The following is a 22,453-nucleotide window of genomic DNA, read 5'->3' on the forward strand; positions in this document are numbered from 1 at the left end:
CATTATAACCAGTGAATTAAACAACGTTTGCGTTAGAATAGCACAAAATAGGATACTTATTAGATTAATAACAAACTTTCTGATGCAGTAAAATATTGACTAGGGCTGAATGATTCAATTACTGTAAAATATTAGTCTCAGATTGAAGTAAATAAAGTGTAAACAATACCCTTTGTTTGTAAAATAGGATTGTTAATTCCTTTGATAGCAGAAATATAAAGTTGTACACATTAATTTGAGAGTTTTAGCAATATTTGTCCTGAAATGGATATAAATGTAACTTGTTAAGCGTGCCAAATACGAAATATTTAAAAAACAGTACAGTATAACCTCAATTTTGAAAGCTAACAGTACTCTAGTGTTTCTACATAGGCGTCTGTAATGGTAAAATACACCCAGTCCTTAAGATTTTTGGCCATCCATTCATCCTCAGCGTCACGATTAGTCCCAAAAGCAAAAAAAGCGAAATCTTGTGGTTGTTATAATTTCTACTTTTCATGCAATCACATACACTATAGTACTAAGTTTAGTGAATTTTGGCGTCTTCCTGATTGGTCTGTTAAAGTTAGTAATCAATAAAAATATGCGTACATAGAAAAAATCCTGAAATAGTTGGATTCTCAAAAGTATGTACAATCAGTGTTCTTGCTACATTTAGCACCTAATAAAATATAAATTGAAGTCTAGTTAGTGTTGGGCTGTAAAATGTTTTGGTACATGTAGTTACTTGAAATAGCAAATATTGGCTGTGTAACTGGTAAAGCCCTCAAAAAAATCAACTTCGTTTCCTCGTAGTACTCCCTGAAAATGCTTCTTGCACGCTAATAAGGCTCTGGCGTGTGTTCCTATGCCTCCTACTAGCCTCTGTAAAATTCATATTGACCAGTGCTTAACCATTCAACATGCTGTAGAGCCTAAGCTTTAAGCTTCAGTCAGTGGAAATTTAGTTCTCAGGGACATATAGTGATTGTAGAATAAAAAAAAGAAGCCTCAAATAATACAGCATAACAGATACAAATAACCCCTGGTGTTAATCAAACACTCAAAAAGTCAAGTAGTACTTGAAACGTACCCCGAATAAAAGACTATAAGGGTAAATAGCATGGTAAGAAAAGTTTGGCAGGTGGACTTAAGAGCCACGTAGTCATCTGCTAACATCGTCTTGTCCTGTGATTTGTCATTATATTGTTAAGTAGTTATATTTAAGGGATGAAAGAAACAATATTAATAAACATTCAGTTATAGTACTCTTGGTAAAGGGGTTTCAGTGCTTAGAGAGATAATAATTTTAGTTACAGTAAAAGTTTGGCCTCTTATAAGTGCAAAAAAAAGTACAAATATTAAACATTTCATACAGTTTATCTAGAAAGCAAAAGCAAAAATACAATAACTGCGCAACATACTTAAAAAATAAGCAAGCCATGATATTCTACTGCCCCATAATAAGACTAAAATATACTCGAAAATACTCTGCCATAAGGTTGACGGCTATCTGAGATCGAAATTTTCAAGCTTTCTCTCATGCATAAAGTGGCTCTAGGAATCACTAAGCCTCAATAAAAATGGAAACATGCAGTAAAAGCACTTGGAGAGTTGTTGTGATCACATCATATGAAAAACATGCAAGAACAAGAATATATGGAACCCTACTCATATATTTAGGAAACTTTACCTACCCTAACAGTAAGAAAATACCGAGGAAACTCTAAAATAAACAAACTTTCCTACGAAGCAAACCAAAAATAGCGTAGTGGAAGTCAATAAACCCTAACAACAACAACAAGATTCAACAACTACATCAAAACAAAAACAACAACAATAATAATAATAATAATACTAATAATAATAGTAATAATAAACTTTGTGGGTACAGTTTTACTTAAAAGTACTTCTTCCTTAGTGATAGAGAAATTTTTTAAATAAAAAACAAAACTCAAAGTTAAGAATTAAAAAATATAAGATACAAAAGGCAACAAATAGAAAAATTAATAAAAGAAGTTGAAAAAATTATCTTTGCAAGTCAAAATTGCAATAAACACTCCTGCCAGAATAGATGAAATTGTGATATTAGAGTAAAAAATGGAAATAAACTTTTAAAATAACAAGTTAAAAGTTGAAAAATGTCTTTGTGAGTCCAAAATTTAATAAAAAATGTTGCCTGAATAGAAGAAATTGTGATATTAGAGTAAAAATACACAAAAAATGCGAAATATTGTCTCTAACAGTAAACACATCTGGTCAATTTTACATGAATCCTGATGTTTATAACCCAATAATCAAATGGGCCGTGGTTCGCAACCCAGAAATAAGAGCAAATAGTGGATCGCATCCACTTTAACCTGTAGATACTGGAACTGAATGTTCCTAGTTCAGCCAAATTCGTTACGCCTTAGGTTAAATAGTCTTTGCAATGTTACAAAAAACGGCAGAAATACCGCGTAGATTACTTCCACCAAATAAAATTGGAACCTAAAAGAAAATCAATACTCGTGTGTAAAAATTTGGCGACACTTGACTTCCATTCAACTTCGGAAGAAGACCAAGCGATGGGGGCCGTAACAATAGAGAACCTTTTTTCCCCTCACGTGTCCATGAACGCGCGCGGTTTGGGGGTGCCGATGAATGCAACCACATAACAGGTTCTTCCGTAACAGGTTAATATTAATAACATGGATTCTGCTCGCATACTTCGTTTTCATATAGGATACATCGTTCAATTTCTTCGCCTTTAAAGCGAACATGTGTTATAATACCTTCTACCTCCGATCGAACGCGTCGGCACCAGTTGAATACGGGTAAATCCGGATCCTTAATTATACCAAATATAACTCACCACCGACGCCAAAATGGCCGAAAATGTCTTTTGTACATTAATGGAAAAACCATTAATTCCAAGTTCCCACGTGTGCCTAAAGCACCCATGACTCATATCCGGCAGAAACGCATTAATAAAATACAACAATAGTGTTAGAATAGTCCGAAAACGAACTCCATAATAGTGTCTTTTGTACCTTAATGGAGAAACCATTAATTCCAAACTCCAACGTCAGTATAAATCATCTGTGACTCATATCCGGCAGAAACGCATTAATAAAATACAACAAAAGGTTAGCTTAGGCCGAAAACGGAATACATAATAGTGTCTTTTGTGCACTAATGGAAAACCATTAATTTCAAACTCACACGTGTGCATGAGTCATCGATGACTCATCTCGTCCTCCACCCACGACACGTGGCGCTAGATTAAATAACAATAGCTTCACCCTCGAAAATGAATAAAAAAGCCATTAATGTCAATTAAAGGGTCTATTGTTTGGTCTAAACTCTAGTGGAATCTACTTAGGCTATCTCTAGGGAGTCCATCCTCCGGAAAATACACCACAAGGATGAGTTGATGTTATATATACCTCCACACTTGCTGCTGGTTGAACATTTTTTCGTTTTACAAGGTACTAAAGTCAATGTAGTCTAACCTACGTTCTGGATTGTTGGATCACTTGTGTAATTTCAAACACTATTCTCATCATTATTTCATATATCACAATGTTCGTATTGAAACGTACAGTCGGGAGAAAATTGCCATTGCTATGGAATATTTAAAGCATAGACAAAAATGCTTATAATTTATGTTATTTTGTGGTGTAAATTGACTGTACAATAACTAAGTATGCACCTTCACCATTTTCCCACATACCTGTAGTAGAGTCCCGTCTCCTTCCGGACGTCTTCATCCACCGCACAATAGATGGACGTCAATGCGCCTTCCTCGGGGGATTTCGCCAGGTACTTCCCCAATTTACCAGCTAACCATGTGGTGCCAGGAATAAGGGTTTGGCTCCAGTGACGGAATATTCCTGTATCCACCACACCGGGATGAACTGCATATGTCGTCACTCCGGTTCCTGAAACAGTAACACCATGATCACCCTGTAAAAATCCATTTCCGTCAGTACATTATAATGAGAGTTGGAACGAAAGCATTACTCTCACAGTACGAATGATCGCATATTTTGAGAGGAGTTCTTGTCACCGTAAGGATTGACAAAACTATTGATCTTGGTTGTACATACTCTCGGAGCCATAGCTAGAGATTTCTGCATCCAGGTCGACAATTGATTTTGGTGCCTCTGAACCGAATTCAGCACCTCTTCTCCACCGCTTGATGGTCATATTTTTCAGTCATTTTTAACATGGACCTTGATCACTTTTGCACCAGGTGGGAGAGTTCTACAAGAAACCACTTTCGTCTCTAATACTGTAAAAACGATACTTCCACTATTAGTGACAGAGGTTCTTTAGATTGTTGTGCCTATTCTAGACTTACGTTTCGAGGGAGCCTCGTCTTAAATTGAAAGAACCTTTTTGAGCCGATAGTAGGAATCGAACTCCTGCAGACCTGTGATTCTTCAACATATTGGGTGCTCTGATCAACTACTCCATGGTTGTAAAATCTCAGGTCTGTCGTAGGTTCCATTCCTACCGCCAGCAAAGGAAATTATTCACGTGAAGATTAGGAAAGAAGCGCTGTTCTATACGTGATTTACAATATGTAATTAATTGTTGAGAACAATTATTTTGTCATACACATCATATATAACAGTACTTCTAATAGAACAACATTGTAAAAATGTTTCATGTGCTTTAATTATACACAACATAATTCCATGACGAAGTATAATTTATGTGGTATTATTAATAATAATAAGAATATTTTTAAATCTCTTAATTCAGGCATCGTATATACATTCAGAATAACTTAACCAAGAGGACCTATTTTTACCATTTTCGAATTTTTGAATTTCAGAATGCACTTGCACGTGTACAATAGCCATTACTCAGTACCGTGTGTATGACACCATATCGAACTATACAAAAACAGTTCTTAGGCAATGGATATAAATGTGAACGATTGAATTCTGAGCAAAACGAGATAGAAAAATCTTTACACAAATTTCTTTGCAAACTGACAATAATATTAATTTAATATGGATATATGGCACCAATAATTTCACAGGCCCCCGTGAAATTTAATCTTTCCATGCATAACTGTTTCTTCTTGCCGGTCTGCTTATAATTCAAAACAACAAAATATCGTGTGTTACTTAAAAGTATAGTGCTTACGTAAGCAACATATGCGATTTTATTGTTTTGAATTATCTTCTCTTGTGTGGAGTAAAATGCGCATGGAAGAACCTTCCCCTACAATGGAAAACATTGTAAGTGAAATGTTTGTGACAAGGTCTCATTGTTGATATGTTGTGCTAGTTCCTCATTTCTGCTGTCTACGACACACATGTAGAGCTCTTGTTGCAGCCCACTGGCTGTGAAGTGCAGTGTCCAATGCATATCGCAAGCGCTACTGGCCATTGTGTGCAATGGACATCGAACACTCCGGAAAGAACGCATTCTAAATTCAGGAAGAGTAAACAAAAGGGATTTGCATGAAATTTTCCAGTTTGCTTCCAAACAAACATTAAATAACTTCCAGGAAAAGTTGCTTCCTCTTGAAGTTGCATAGAGAATTATGCAGCAAAGGCAATTTCTCTATTGTATTTCCGCTTCTTTTAAACTGCTTTACGATACGAGACAACGGGTAGAATTGTTTCAATAAAATATTTGCTTACCTTCCAACCGCCTTACGAGCTCCCTGGTGAACAGAATGTTGGCCAATTTGCTTTGCGCGTATGCCGCTAGAGGGGAGTACGACTTGTCTCTGTTGATATCCTGGAATTCAATTTTTCCAACTGAAAGAAGAAAGTTTGCAGTACAAGCAACAAGTAAAAATATAATATTAGTATTTTTGTATCATTTATTATTTATTTATTTATTATTTATTTATTAATGCCTTGTTTTAAATGGCGGAGTTAAGGCCGTACAAACCCTTTTCTTCCACTCAACCATACATTTAAAATTATACATTATTATATTATACACAAAGTACACTAAGTCATTTCACATAGGTCCACACACACACATTATACTCATACACACAAGTCTTAAAGCCCTGAATATAACACACAAAATACAAAATATATAATACACAAAAAACTAAATATGGAATGAAAGAATGCAAAATTTAAAATTGTATTTAAGTAACTGCAAGGTATTTTAAGAATTCGTTCACTTGCACATGCTTTTTAGTCTGCTTGACAGGGGAAGATCTAACGACTACTCTGAAGAGAGTGGCGAACACGTCTGCTAGAGGAACCGACGGAGCTTACTGCTCTAGTGCTTTCTGGCAGCTGATTCCATAGTCTTACAGCCGATACGGAGAAAGAGTTGGAGAAGAAGTTTGATCTGTGGACGGGGATAGAGAGAACTGAGGAGCTGCGTGATCTGGTGTCGCGATCGTGAAATTCGTGAAGAAATTGGAAGCGAGAGAGGAGATAGGAAGGTGACTTGAGGTTGAGAACTTTGTAAAGTAAAATCAGTGTGTGCAGCGTTCGTCTTTCTTGCATACGTAGCCACCCCAATTTGAGAAAATAAGGTGATAGGTGGTCCCAATATTTTAAATTAAAAATGTATCGTACGCAGGCATTTTGAACACTCTGCAGACGTCTAGCTGACTCACCTGTTAAGCCGGAATACGCTACGTCACAATAATCTAAATGGCATAAAACTAGGGACTGACATAGTTTGGCCTTGATAGAGGTGGGGAGGAACTTGCCCATGCGTCTTATAGAATACAGAGATGCGAAAGCTTTTCTACACGCCGAACTTGTGTGATGTGACCATGATAAATTTCCGTCTAATACAATTCCCAAATCTTTAACAGTTTGGTTAAATGGAATGTGAGTCGAATCTACAAGAATGGAAGGCAGAATGTTAAGATCTACGTAACGTTTCAGTTTATCGGAAGCAATCAAAATTGCTTGTGTTTTATTAGGGTTAATATACATGCCATTGTCTAGCGATCAGTTAACAATCCTCTCTATATCTTCATTAACCTTGGAAATACCATCGTTTAACATTACTGGGGGTGCAGAATAGTACAACTGGAGGTCATCGGCATACAGGTGATAACGGCAGTGTTTCAAGATATTTGGTAGGTCATTAATGTATAAAGAAAATAATAAAGGGCCGAGTACACTTCCTTGCGGAACGCCACAAGTAATCTCAGATAGCGCCGAGCACTTGCCATCATAAACCACCCTTTGTTTACGTCCAGTTAAGTAGGATTTGACCCAGTCGGTTGCAGAGGTGGTGAAATTAAAAAATGATTTTAGCTTGGAAACGAGAATATCATGGTCGAGTGACTGGAAAGCTTTCGTGTAGTCCAATAAAACTAAAACTGTCGCCTGTCTGCAGTCCATAGCTTGTCTGACGTCGTCGGTTATGTTAGTCATGGCGGTGCTAGTGCCGTGATTAGGTCTAAATCCCGACCGAAACGGAGCCAGAACTTCATTTGTATGTCGGCTGATTTGGTCGTGAGCAATGTATTCTAATGCTTTCGATAGCGCGGGAAGAATACTGATAGGTCGGAAATTGTCAATGGAAGTGGCGGGGTCAGTCTTGGCGAGAGGAAGAACGTGTGCTATTTTCCACTTATCTGGAAAAATACCAGAGCGCAGAGAAAGATTAAAAATGTCAGTGATGTATGGCAATACATGAGGTAAAATCAGCTTTATTAGTCGCAATGGGAGGTTGTCGGCTCCTTCAGAACCAGATTTGATCCGACCGATTGCAGTTGCAACTTGTAACTCATAGACTGGGTTAAAATGGAACTCTATCATTTCTGTTTTGTGGTTTGCTATAGCTCTAATAGTAACATTTTTAGCATCGTTATTCATTGAATTAGAGAGAGAGAGAAATGTGAATTTAATTCATCAAGGGACGAAACACGAGTAGGATCTACGTTACGTTTCTCTCCTAGCCCTAGATTTCTTAAGTTATTCCACAACATTCAGGGGTTGCCTTGCATATTTAATAATTCGTAAGAGAGCCTTCTCTTTGCGTTGCGCACGGCCTGATTACATCGATTTCTCAACACGCGGTAGTTATTAAAATTGTTTAAAGTATTTGGAGATTTGAGGCGCTTGTCAGATTTAAACCTGCGGTGAGCCGAATCGCGCTCCGCCATAAGTGCGAGAATGCTGTAGGTCATCCAGGGGGAAGCAGGCCGCGTGACGCGTTTTTTCTTGAGTGGAGCATGTTTGTCGAAAAGGTGTAAGATTAGACTATTTAATTCATTAAGCTTATCGTTAATATCAGTGAAGCTGTTTATTGAATTCCATGGGGTTCTTGTAGCATCTTCGTTTAGTGAAGCGGGGTTAATTTTCTTTAAATCGCGGTATTCAATTATGTTTGGTTTGGATTTCGGAACATTGAGCGAGTAAGCAATAGTGATGGGTTCAAGCCGTTCATTTGTGCGAGTCGACTCATGAGCGCTCGCTCACTGAGAAGAGTCGTTCAAATGAGTCGTTCAAAAGAGTCGCCAAGCTTCTTTTTCTCGAAACACATGCCTGAAGAGGGGGAAGGGGGTAGGAGGTGTTGAAGCAGATGATTGTATTTAAGTAAACGAACACAACGTACGTCCTTCAAGATTAATAAATTGTATTGCATTTTTGTGTATATGTGTGTGCGTGTAGCCGACTAGATGGCCAAGATTCTGAAGTAATCGACATTTGATCTTGCCACAGAAGTTCCCGGGTTCTAGTCCCGGTCTGGTCAAGGATATTCTTTACGAGTGTCCCTTCATCTATATCATCACGCATCATCCTCATCGTCGCGATTACTTAAAATTTGAAGAAAAGCGGCATAAAATAAGAAAAATACAAATACGATTCTGTATGTGTATGGATATACATATATGTGTAAACAGTAAACACACACACACACAAACAAAATTTATTGCACATACTTGTTTTCATTACTCTGCCTCATGAGTGAGATTTTCTATATTTGTATCTTGTTTCAGTTTACATTTCATGCTGCGGATAATGCAAATTATGCAGTACGATAGCATACACAGAAATGCTATATAATTATATCAACCTTTTATTAGTAATAACGTGCATTTACATATTCTTCCTTTTTTTCATTCGATCACTGGTTTTAATATCGCAACAAATGTGAGAAAGCGAGTCAACAAAATGCACTCCAGATCTGCGCTGCGACACATCATCGCTCGTTCACGACTCTTGAAACAGCACGAAGAGTCACAGCACAGTCCCACGACTCTTTCCCCATCATTCGTTCACGACTCTCGAGACGGCACGAAGAGTCATTAAGCACCTTAACGACTCGCTCGCCTTAGCGACTCTTCTGCTCACTCATCGTTCACGACTCTCGAGACGGCACGAAGAGTCGTGGAGCACCTTAACGACTCGCTCGCCTTAGCGACTCTTCTGCTCACTCATCGTTCGCTCGCGAGTCGCGAGCTCTCTTACACAAGGCGCGGCGGCGGCAGTCTCGCCAGCAGACTGGATCTACAGTTTAAAGTAGGATCCACACGCTCGCTCTCCGCGGATGGCTAACAGCTGTGTTTAAGAAATATATATCGCTCTTGAACATTATCCATGTCCATCCCATATCCATAGCTTTTTGTTGTTCTACAGTCATTCAATATAAGTTTCTGCCAATATCATAATGTATGATCGAATTTCTATAAAGCGGGCCAAATTATACGTATGTATTTTTTTTAATGTTGCTTTCTACTAGTAAAACACCTTAACACGTAGGCTCACCGCAGATGGCCAACAGCTGTTTATATCACTCGTGAACATGACCCATGTCCATCTTACGTAGTTGTTCCTAATTCTGCAGTCATTCAATAAAAGCTTTTTTGCAGTATCATGTACGATGAGATTTATGATTAAACTTCTATATTTATTCTTTAATGCTGTTTTCATTAGTAAAATATTTACACGTTAATGTTAATGAAATATTTCACGTCATATGAAAACGATTTTGTCAGACAATGTTTAAAGTCCACTTTTATGCTCCAATAGGCTAATCGGGTCTCCCCGATGGCGTAGTGATAACGTCGCCGGTAATCAAGGGGTACCGTGTTCAATACAAAGTGGAGGTTCGGATCCTCCTTTAAACTGTAGGTCCAGTCCCGACTATCCTATCTGCACATAAAGGCTAATCGGAATATTGTAATCAAGAGGTCTGTGCCTAACACCTTCTCAAAATGTTTACAAGACTCCCCTAATATTTTTTACTAACATTTAATTTCTTGTAATTTTAGCGCTAATGGTTTGGCCGAACTTGAAACTACAGGACAAATTTGTTGGCTGTTCTTCGCTGCCCGTCATGGGCTGAGGTTGCGCGCTCTCTCTCTGCAAACAACACTCGCGAGTCGACTCTTTCCTTCGTTCAAAGAGTCGCTAAGGTGTGCCACGACTCTTTGAACGAAGGAAAGAGTCGACTCGCGAGCATGCTCCTTCCCCTCTCATCGTACACGGCACGTTTCAGCCAGCTTTACGGGAAAAGGAACAGAGAGGACCCCCCCCTCCCTCTCCTCTCCAGTCCCCATTTGCTGCCCGCAGAATCGACTTGCTTTCTTTCAAAAATTCCGGCCGCCAGGCGAGTATACACTTGCGCATGCGCCTTCCTCGCAAAATTCGTGGAAAGGAGAGGGAATAATGGAATAATAGTTGCTTGGCGGGCGGAGGAGTCGTGGCACACATACGACTCTTTGAACGTGTCGTTCAATTCTGGTGAACGAGTCGTTCACCGCTCACAAGAGAGAGTCGTTACTTTTGAACGACTCGTTCACGAACGACCCATCACTAGTAAGCAACGTAAATAAGATCGTGGAACGAGAGACCGCAGGCGCTCGTTTGTCCATGTTTGGTGATTCGAGAGCAGTCTCCTGTTAAGATGACATCTAGCCAAGAATACGATGTAGCCGTGTGGAAGGTAGGATCGAGCTTCAAGATATTTAGATTGTAAGAAGAGATAGCAGCGCGGAATTTATTTACTTCGGGTTTGTCAGTTTCTAAATGAAAGTTCAGATCGCCCAGTAATAATACATGCGAGTACATGGGAATGAGTTTAGCCAATTCCTCCTCACAACTTACAAAGCACGTTCCAGGTGGACGGTACGCAACAGCCAGCAGTAGCTTCTGTTTGTTGATGGTAAGTTCCAGGAAAAGATATTCTGTCATTCGTGCGTAGTTACCGTCAGATTTAGCCACAACCACCGCGGTAATATCTTCCCTTATCAGTGCCATCACCCCGCCACCTCGTTTCCCCAACCTGTCGTTTCGGAAGACGTTGTAGCCTCTCAAGGAGACCATGCTGGAGGGTGTGAGGGGATTAAGCCACGTCTCCGATACAAGAATGCAGTGGAGATTCAGGGGGGAGAAAATAGCTTTGAAGCTATCGAGGTGCGCTTCGATGCTCTGTGCATTCACGTGTGACACCAACAGTGAGTTCGGACAAGTCTTCAGCTCGTTTCCGAGAATTTCGGCTGTGCTGACCGCGGGGGGCGGAGTGCCAGGGCAATTAGCAGAGCGACGACCCTCTTCAGAATTTCGTCCACTGTCACCGAGATGCGTTGTTGCCAGATTAGCCATTTTTAGAATTGAGGTTTAACGAACAGAAACAAGATGGGAGAAGAAACATTAGCATACCAAAATTAAATTTAGAATTATTACTTACCCTGTCAAGCAGAATAGCATGGAGGAAAGCATCAGGGAATGACACACACACACTCACATTAAAAAACGATAACAAAAGAATTTTCACTTTAGCTGATATGCTGTGTTTGTATACAGTATCCTGGACCTTAGTTATCATAAGTTAGGAACATGAATAAAACTTTAAACTAAAATTACTTAGTTTTAATACTGTTAGTGGTAGTCAATCGGTTTTTATAGACTATGTTCATGTTTATTCACATGCTCTTTTGTATGCATTTTTCAATGCTGGATGGATATTGAAAACTGAATGTAAATTATACACGTATGTGTTATTTACAGGAAATGTCTGTCAAATTGTATTTATTAAACAAATGTAATGCATTCAGAAATTAACGTAAATGAACTATGATTCTAATTATTTCCTACTAATAGGAAAATGTTGCTAGACGTAAGCTTAGAAACCTTGTCTTTCGTTCCCATGCTATTATGGCGTTTGTCGTTCTTTAAATTAATTTAAGAAAAATATGATTGGGTAAGTTACTAATTGGGAAAATTCGAAAGAATTAAATGTCGCGTTTACACATCAAATGAAATTAATGGCATATAAGAATAACTCATTGTGTGGTATTCATTTTGTACAATGTTCTCATCAAGATATTTAAAAAGGTAAGCTGTTCGTTTCATTTCGGTTGAATCTTATCATATTGTTATAAAAATAGGGTAGGGGAAGGCCTTTTCGAAACACACTCTTCCACATAGTACACCCTGGAAAAGGTAAACTTTCAATCCAACAAGTCTGCTGCCTGGAATGAAAACAGTAAGAAAATCTGTGAGGTTCTGTTGTGCTGTGTTTGACCTTATGTGTGATGGGTGCTCCTAAATAGCCTCATATTATATCGTAGATGTAGGGATTTTAGTCGCCAGATACTTTCATTGCCTTTGGCAGTGGTGTCGATTGGGTTCCAAAACCGAAGGGGGCAAGGTGGCAAAACTGGGGTGGGACTGGGGGGGGGCAAAGAGTATATTTTCCTTTGTATATAAGATTTAGCATAGCGTGGGGGCAAAAGTGGCGAGAAGTGGGGGCATCTGCCTCCCCTCGCCCCCCTAATCACCGCCACTGGCTTTTGGTTTTTATAATGAATTTTAGTATGTGGTTCCTTATCGTCAGCCCTGCCGTAGAGTCTAAAAATATGCAACTGAGTTGCCACCCGAATTGATGTAACACAACATCTACTCGAATGTTAAAACACCTCCGTTAAACTTCATGTTGTATGACAGCCGATGGTGTAATGAGACACCCAAGATAGTTCTGAACACGTCACACAACAAAAGAAGAGATGTGTAACACCCAGTCTGAGTTATTTGTAAGAATATTCGCTGATTTGGTATCATATGGCGCATTTGACATTTGCACTAAGTCTGGGGCGGCGTACAGTGTGGTGCATGACCACTTGGATCATGTTAACCAATCAATGAATGTTGAAAGCAACAGGTAGGCATTTGTTTAACATCGCTATTCTTGCATACATGATCTACTTGGTTCGACACAATTTCCTTGCCCCAGTCTGACACTTGGATGCACCTGCACCACACCCATCAAAAAGTACGGTGAACTAGAAAGGGCCAATAAGTTTGATGTGTATATTTAGTAGTTGATAGAATACGCCTACTTATCAACGCATTACATGACAAGCGTTAATACGCTTAATTGTTGTCTCTATTGGATCACTTTTCACGTTACTTGTTCTAAAACTCTGTCGTAGAAATTTTCATCATTGGCATAGTTACATATAGGGCGAGATGAGAATGTGAGGCCCCCATCTGTTCTTTGGTTCAACGCATCATTCTTGGCTTCTGGTGTTATTTATTTTAACATTAAAATATTCTATTCTGAATTCAACATAACATTAAAGTATTCCATATTTTATAATTCTTAATAGATCTTCAGCATTTATTAAAGGCTAAATAGCATTTCCATAGTGAAACATTTCTTTTCTGCGAGCAATGCCAATTTTATTGTGATCATAATATTTTGACCCAAATCAGTTTACCCAATCGCTCTCCTGAAAAATAGGTTAAGCCTATTTATAAAAATATTGTTATTATTAACGTATTGTTATATATTAAAGTATGGATCACATAAATTATACATCACAAACAATAAATTAAATATGATATCCCGTTGGAAAAAGGTATTGATTACTGTAATGTTGGTATAGTGTTTCTGCTCCCTTCTGTTCAACCTTTCATGTTAGTCCTAAGCTGAAGTTTAAGAATGCCAGAAGAATTATCAAAAGAACCTATCTCTTTGAGAGGAGCTTTATTCTTCACCAATTGTTAATTAAACCCCAACTCTATCTAAAGTCCACTCGCACCAACAAGATAGGTTTCATTGTTGAGACGAATGTTGTTGTTGCACTTCATTGTTGAACGGAATCGAGCAGACGATGGAGAAAAAACGCTCAACGGGGATGGATGCACCAGACAAGCATATCACTATTTCCACTTATTTATATCACTTTCAGAAGGACGTCATAATTTATCATACTTTATGTGGTCCACTTCTAACTTACCAAAAACCTGTACCCTTTTATCCGACACACAAACATTTCTTTCCAGTTTTTTTGGAGTTGTGAATTTTTTTGCACATTGCCACTGATCGAAAAGTTGTTTTTTTTTAAGTAGAAAATTTATTAGCATGTACCGTGTAAATCTATAGTAAGGCCTCACTGAGGCCTCACCTTTTACAATAAAAAAACAAACAAAAACCGATATTGAATTGGAAACACTGCAGCGGCCGAAACTCTATCCAAGATAATGATGAGCTGCACACATCTGTCAGTCGTGAACAACACACAGGAGAGCAATGTTAACCATGAGTCATCAAGGAATTAGCACAGCGTTTCTTTCTGTGGTCATTCGGCCTCGGAAGAAATATTTGTTGTCGATTTTGAGCTCTCAAGAAATCAGGTTCTGAGCTGCCGAATTATTTCCTTCATGAATGAAATAGGTTGTTCATTTTTAAGTTTCTTTTCTCTCTCTTGTCATTAGCTCTAAAACAAATATGAAAAGAAAACGAGCAAAGAAGGTCGTTTCTTTCGGAAGGAACAGGCATGGACGTCTGCAGGATTTTTTCCAGGGAGGGGCAAGGAAAATATTTTTTTCCAGGGGATGCAACATGGCATATTTTCCCCAATAATAGTGTTAATCCCTCAAAAAACATTGCTTAAATTTGAATTTATCATGTTCGTGCAATAATTAGCACACATTATTGTGGCTGAAATTAAATTATATGTGTGAAATACGTCATTATTAGTTGACTTTCGGTTTCCAGGGAAGGGCCACGGTCCCCTTGCCCCCCTTCCGGACGCCCATGGTAACAGGCATGTGGTAACTTTGCTATATGTACGACCATATTATATCACTCTTGCTTACTTTCACCATAAGGACGAATGTTGGAGTGACCAGAAAAAATGCACGAACACAATTAGCTCTTAAATATTACCCAAGCTTCGAAAATAGATGCCGGCCCCAGTGGCAGAGTGGTTATCACATAGCGATACGACGCCAGGGGTCCCGTCTTCGAATCCTGGCCTGGGCATGGATTTGTGAGTGTCCATTCATCAATTTCATCATATCGTCACTCATCCCCATATTTGATTGAGTTTGATTGATTGAGTTTGTGTTTGAAGTCCACTTTATGCACAGTAAGGCTAATCCGGACTGGACCTACAGTTTAAACTAGGATCCGAATCACTATGTGCCTCCACCGGGTATCGAACCTGGGAACCCTTGATCGCAAGGCGACGATGCTACCATTGCGCCATCGGGGAGTTCTCCCCCATATTTGCAAATTAGCCAAAAGTGGCACAAGAAGCGAAGTAAAATAAAGCAAATCAATCAATCGAACATAGGGTCTCCGGTTTCATAGAGCAGTATGCAAAGCACTCGGTCATGAAGACCCTCAAAATTGAAATAATAAGTGGAACAAAAAACCTGATATTAGAGTATTTTAAGAGTTTAGGCAGATTAACAATTCACGTCAACCTACAACAATTTCACCTGTATTGTGTGATATATGGTTCTGCCCTAATATAATTGAACGTGCTCTTGCGATAATAGTTACACATTTCCGTCTTGCAACACACAACCTCGACTCGGCACGTATGTGCATTTCCTTGCCCCTTTTCTGTATTTTTTTTTCTATTTAGGATATATTACGTTGCCTTTTTGCCTATTGGTTAATCCGTGGCGATGACAATGATTGACCAATTGATAACATGGATGTGATGGAGCAAACATGCTTTAATCATGGTTCGAACTTAAGACCTCTGTCTTCACAGCACGTTACAATCTGCCACGTGTATCTTTTCATCTCCAGTCACCATTAATTTCAAGAGGTAGAAAACGACGTTACTCAAACAAATTGTATAAATAATTTCCATGACTATAAACATTTGTTGCACTTGTTGAGAGAAATCCATACCTTCGTACCGTTATAAGTAAACGTCGACCTAGTTGATGTCCCAGGAACCCTTCCTTGTGTCCACAGGATTTATGACTGAACGCTTACTAAAGTAATAGAAATGTGCATCCCCATTTCCAGTAATCGTTCGCTCTTCGTATATTTTGAAGTCAGCTAATTTGAACATACGACCCTAAGACAGCTACACACTGCCAAAAAAAACTGCAGTGTCAACAAAGTAATTACTGTATTTTATATATTTTATTTTCTGTAATGGAATATTTTTCCCTTCAGCTTCTTATTTATGTTTGATTTGGTTTATTTTACTTCGCTTTTCTGCCACTTTTGGCTAAACGCGAAGATGAGGATGAGCGATGAAATGATGAAATTGATGAAGGGACAGTCACGATGAACACCGAACAAACACAATGCCAAGGCGGTGTTTAAGCAAGCTCTGTTAACCACTCTACCACTGAGGCCGGAATCCTGTTTAGTTAGGAGAAATCGTTGCTTGACAGCGAACTAAGAACAGTTAATATGCGTCACGTAAGAGTTATAATATTTTAAATTTCTAACAATCAATTGGGATTTACTCTTAACCATTTTTTGCCTACATATAATCTTCCACACAATAAAGATTGTTTACACTAAGGACAACAACGTTGAAGTCTATGCTTTAAGGAATGATTAAGCACACTATATTGACGGAAAATAATAATTCACATGACTATAGTGGTGCATTACATCGGTGAAACATTAATTTCCGATCAGGAAGAAATATTGAAAAACGCAAGGACACAATGACTAATTGATTTATTTATTTTATTTCGTTTTTCTTCCACTTCTGAGTAATCACATAGATAAGGATGAAGGGTGTGTTAAGACGAAATTTGTGAAAGGCAATCACAAACGTAGGACACAGCCCAAACTCCACAGACCATTATACTGGCCTTGTGTCTAGACGCCAGATCCTCGATAGCCTGCAAAATACACTCCATGGCCACAATGACGTAAGCATTCGTAGAATAAATTTATATATCATCCTCCCCCTCCTCTCCCCAAGAAACGTGACCTAAACTATTGCTCATTCTGTGATATGGTCATTACTTCTCAGGAACCACTCGCGGCCTTCAACTAGTTTATCCTGAAAAAAACTGCGGGTTAGGATGTTAACAGATACTTCAGGGACAATATCCAAAGAATACTGTCACATACGCAGAAAGCAAAACATTTCTATTTTCTCATTTCTACTACAACCCTGGCGAAAAAAGGCGGCTGGAGCGTGGTGCTGATCGTATCACCTCCAAAATGGCCGAGCTCGAGAATATGCGGTGCCCTACTACCACATCCCCTAAATGTGCCTTCATGGCACGTTGCTATACGCACGAGGAACTTTACCTAATCTTTACTACTACTAACTATTTTTTTTAACTTTTTTATTTTATTTGCCTATTGCCAATTTCCCAGCCATAACAGCAATTAGTCGATGTAATAAAAATACGCCAAACCTAAAAAATAAACAGGTGTCGGCGTGCGCGCGTGCACACACACACACACAAGGGGAGGATAGGAACACAAAATTTTTCCACAAACTGCCCAGATCATGCCTGACAAGACTCCAACAGAAAGCTTTCCGGAAACAAGTTTACGTGCGCATAGGGTAGTAATGGCCTTGTCTGCAACTGCCTTCCCCACTTTCTTATCCAATGCAGGAGTAATAAAGTGTTTCCAACTACCTTCCAATCTAACTAAGAGGACGGAGACCTTTTTAAAACGTTCGGCAGTGTACTAATTTAAATGCTGTTTTGAATATCAGACCAACTGGATGCATTCTCTAGCAGGTACTAAACAACAGCCCTCGACTGGAGACAACTTAGTAAACTGTTGTCTGCTCGAACGTTCTCGAAGACAATGGCATATGTTGATTGTTATGAAGTGCTTGAAATGCAGTCCAGCTAAGCCGCGCGTCAGGCTAAGTTTGCAGCAGGTTTTATGTATCAATCAGCGAGAGAACTGAGCTCAGAATCTTCCGTGCCAGTCTTGCCTCAACCGCCGAGCTGCTTACATCGCAGACACTGAGAACATCCACAGTATTGCCAACCGCACAACACATCAAAACCCGCATGCATGTCAAGCGGAATATATTTGTGTTTCTTTTTGTATCCTGAAACATAACATTTTAGAAGTACTTTGGGCGCATAAATTATTTAAAAAATGTGTCATTACTTAAAATAAATACGAAATATCTTCGAAACATGAGAGCATGTGCATGGACGTCCGCAGGATTTTTTCCAGGAAGGGGCAAGGAAGGTATTTTTTCCCAGGGGGGCAAACAAGTCACATTTCCCCCCAAAAGAGTGTAGTTCCCTAAAAAAACATTGCTTAAATTTGAATTTATGGTGTTAATGCAATAATTAACACATATTATTGTGGCTAAAATGAAATTACATGTGTGAAATACATAATTTTTGGATGACTTTCATTTTCTAGGGGGACACGGCCCCCTTGTCCCCCCCTTCCGGACGCCCAAGAGCATGTGTGTATATTTCGAGCACGCAAAAATAAAAATAAACAAAGATATAATTAAACAACGACAGGCCCTCTTGAATTTAATGACAAATTATTGTTTTTGGTTTATAAAAAAATACATTTATGAAAGAAAACCTTTGTTACTGTAAGACACACGCACTTTAAGTTATACCAGCAAAAAAAAAAAGCATGATTTGTTATTGTGGATATATACAATCAGGTGCATTGTATGCTGCTATTACTCTGGTTTCAATTTATGAATCACTTCTTGGTCTGTCCATTTCTTGCTAATCATCCGTTCCTTTCTTTGCACGGAACAGTAAATATACACCTTCAACAAAGACGTGATTGCCGCCAGTGGGTGAAACAATAAGCCTCCCCCTTCCCCTCTCCCTTTCTCGTTGGTTTCTTCAGCCCTGGCTGTGGTTTTGCTCGGTGTTATATAAAAAAATCAATGTACGCCCCCGCTCCGCCCCTCTCCTCACCGAGTTAAAGCACGTCTGGTCCAAATAATAAGCATGTTTCTTCTCACGGGGATATCTTTTAATACCGGGGACATTATTTTGTCTTCAAACAACAAACAATCGTTTCCTCTTCCTAAACTCAAACCGCAAATCATTCAACACCCGGGATACAGTTCGTGCGCACATTGACGGCAAATCACCTCGCGCTCTGTTTTACTTTGCTCTTGTTTCCGTAAGGAGGATTATGCATTTTAAACAACTTGCTTGATTTGAAGAGTTTTTCCCTTCGGATGAAGCCCACAATAACACTCGCTGAACAGGAGACCTTGATTCAGCCATTCTCGCCGCTGTATAGCACCATTATTAATCAATCACAATAAACATAGGGTTAAAATAGTGAGATGTGCAACACTGGTATCACCGATTCCACGCGCGCTGCAACGTATTCAGTCTTGCTCGACTTGCTCTTGATCTTCAGCGATTCTTCAGCGCAATACACACTCCAGTTGGCGAATCTGCGGATCCAAGTTCGTCTGCACAGTGATTGCACCCGATCAAGTCCACATTTGCTAATGGATGTATTATTTTGTCTGTATTTTACAAATTAAATAACTGTTTTCTTGCAAGTATGCAGTTGTGTCGGAATAGAACCCGTCTCAGTGGAACTATATTCTGCGCGCACGTTTGGATCTACATATGCGAAAACCTGCTGCAAGGTTAACCTGACGCTTGGCTTAGTTTGCCAGTGCTGCCACGGGGCTAGTTAAAAAAAATTAAAAATCATGAAATCTCTCAAATTTAGACTTCGTTTTGCAAGCCTACTCCTAGACTTTTATAAAGCGGGACAAATAGTGTTTTTTTTAATAACACCACCGGGACGACCGTGACACCCCTCTGAAACGGGACTGTCCCGGTCAAAATTGGACGTATGATCACTCTATGTCAATTGAATATCATAGTTCCTTTTTCTTGCACATACTCAAATCCAGCTGAATTGTGTCATTCCATCTCAGGGGCGTAACTAGGCTGGGGCAGCCGGGGCGGTGCCCCAGGACACCGAGGCAAAGGCCCCGAAAGGCCAAAAGATTGTAATGAAATTTTCTGACTTATCTTTTTGTTAGACTGGCACTGCAATCAGATTATAGTATCGTGTGAGGCCCACGGCTAATAGTTTTGTACAAATGCACGTCTATAATAATTATGCCAGATTTATTACTGTGCTAAGCAAAGAATGATAGCTGGGTAATAAAAGTATGAAAGTTTGACACAGTTAAGATAGGATTGCAACACTGGTCGAAAAATTGGTAAACGTACAAAAAAGTACCCATTATTAGCTTATTACGTACATTGTGCTAGTTATAATTTAAATTTCCTTCTTAAAGATGCAGTGGAAGGTATCCAAGACATTGTATATATCTGTTATTAAAAATAAAAAAGTTTGGATAGTATAATTTTTTGGTATGCGATAGCAATAGTTAAACTAAGCCAAACCCAAAACATGGGCAGGAAGATAAGAAGATTTGTATGTTCTCAAAGAGATATTTGAGATGTTTTGAAACTTTAACTTACATAATATTAACAAGCAGAAAGCTAAATGAACGAAGTGAGACTAGTGGTTTTAAGGGAAAAATTGAATATTTCAGTTTAAGTGTTCATTGTAAAGTCTTATAGCAGATAAATATCACTTCCAAGTCGTTGCAGTTATGGCTGCATGTGATCTCTTTGAAATGACTGAGCTTTGGGGACCATTTGAATCACTTGTTGAAATGATGAAAATATATGGTAAGCAGTGACGGATTATGGTGGGTGCTATTGATGCTGCAGCATTAGGCCCATTCCTGAAATAGGTGCAGATGAAAACAGACGAGAATTTTCCGAAAGCTGAACAGTTTTCTTTTGCTATATTAACCTGAAAATAAATCTTAGAATGAAATTTGGAGCCCCAATTTCGGATGCCTAGACAAGCATTACTTATTATACAGTTACTATACAGAATCAGGCCCAATTTCGTTTTAATCCGGCCCTGACGGTAGGTGTTAAATTTTAAGCGAATTTTATGACAAGATAGTCAAAAAGATAAAGAAGCACTTTGTCGAACTCTGACAGAATTAAAGACCAACCGAGAGAGCTGGTTCAAAGTGTCGAAATGTTTTCCTATTGTAGACACAATTTGCTCACAACTTGATAATCGTTTTAAAACAACTGGAAGCAGTTGTAGACCCATAGAAAGATATTTGATTTGGCTAATCTTGAGGAGAAGGATAAGTTATGATATATGAAAGTTAGTAAGGGACACTCGCAAAAAACATCCATGCCCACTCCTGTCGCTGTAGTGCACTGTGATAGATAAGCAACTCCTTCACGGAGGTCGTCGCATAGAATGTGATACAAACTAGACACTGAGCTTCGCAAAGAACCTGAAATAAATTGCAAAAACATTTCCAAACCTCTATTTCAGTCACAAATATTAGAAATTCTTTCAGTCACAAGATAAAAGACACGAATGAATTGAAGGAGCTTGTTGATACAACATAGTTCATTGACTTGCAGTTTTTCTGGTGTGTGCACGGCTTGTTTCATGTTCCTTATTGACCCAGTCACAGTAGCAAAGGGAGGTAGTTTTCTAAATTGAAAATTAAAATAACCAATTTACGCAGTACTAGGAATACTTTAGTGGACTGGCTTTAATTTCGATTGAAAATGACGGGGCCAAAGAAATCAATTTTAACAGTCATCGATGCTTTTGCACATAAAAAAGAGAAATAACATTTTAATCAAGAGGATTATATTTGTTTACCAACCTAAATCCTAATATGACGCATTTTTTGTATTCGCAGAGATCCGGCCACTATAATAGCAGTAAATTGGAGCCACAGTTGAGTAGTCTGCCCCAGGGCCCCCATGGGTCTCGGTACGCCCCTGTTCAATCCAAGCGCAGAATTCCTGAAGACAAGCTTAGGTATTATGCAAATAAAATTCAGCACTTTGCGAAAGCTTACTCAATGAGAATTTATTTTATTCATAGCAACTTATCTTGTAAAATCAGACGACAAAACAGAATGTTGTAGTTTTATTTCTCACATAATTTGGTACTTTCCATCTATTTTCCCTACTTCTATTTATTAGTTTTTGTAAGCCCCATGGGATTCGAAGCCCCGGGCGGTCGCCCACTGCTACATTTATGTCTATAAGAATTCTTACTGAAATGGAGATCCGAGGCGACATTGACGACCCTTGCTGATCCAGCCCGAAGCCTCGGCACCAGAAGGCATGTGAGGAGGAAGTGACCGAGGTGATTCACTCCGAAGTGCGTTTCAAATCCTTCCTTCGTCGTGGACTTTGGACAGGCCATCACCCCTAACAGAAAGAAGAAACAGTGAGAACGCCAGGATAACAAAAATGAT

The 22,453-nt window shown here is 38.9% G+C and overlaps 1 protein-coding gene across 4 annotated transcripts in view; it reads right to left on the reverse strand.

Annotated features, from left to right (window-relative positions):
* Positions 1-22,453, reverse strand: part of LOC145987752 (retinol dehydrogenase 12-like) — a 212,318-nt gene that overhangs the window by 8,416 nt on the left and 181,449 nt on the right. For 3 of the 4 annotated variants that reach the window (XM_083122421.1, XM_083122422.1, XM_083122420.1), the window contains exons 4-6: positions 22,251-22,406; positions 5,625-5,744; positions 3,695-3,902 (exon numbers count right to left, since the gene is read on the reverse strand). In XM_083122421.1, the coding sequence (XP_082978547.1) occupies positions 3,695-3,902; positions 5,625-5,744; positions 22,251-22,406 (484 nt within the window). The remainder of the gene's footprint in view (positions 1-3,694; positions 3,903-5,624; positions 5,745-22,250; positions 22,407-22,453) is intronic. The other variant, XM_083122423.1, reaches the window with a different exon arrangement.

This window comes from Lepisma saccharinum, chromosome 5, assembly GCF_977018435.1.
Source record: "Lepisma saccharinum chromosome 5, izLepSacc3.1, whole genome shotgun sequence".
NCBI classification, from domain to species: domain Eukaryota; kingdom Metazoa; phylum Arthropoda; class Insecta; order Zygentoma; family Lepismatidae; genus Lepisma; species Lepisma saccharinum.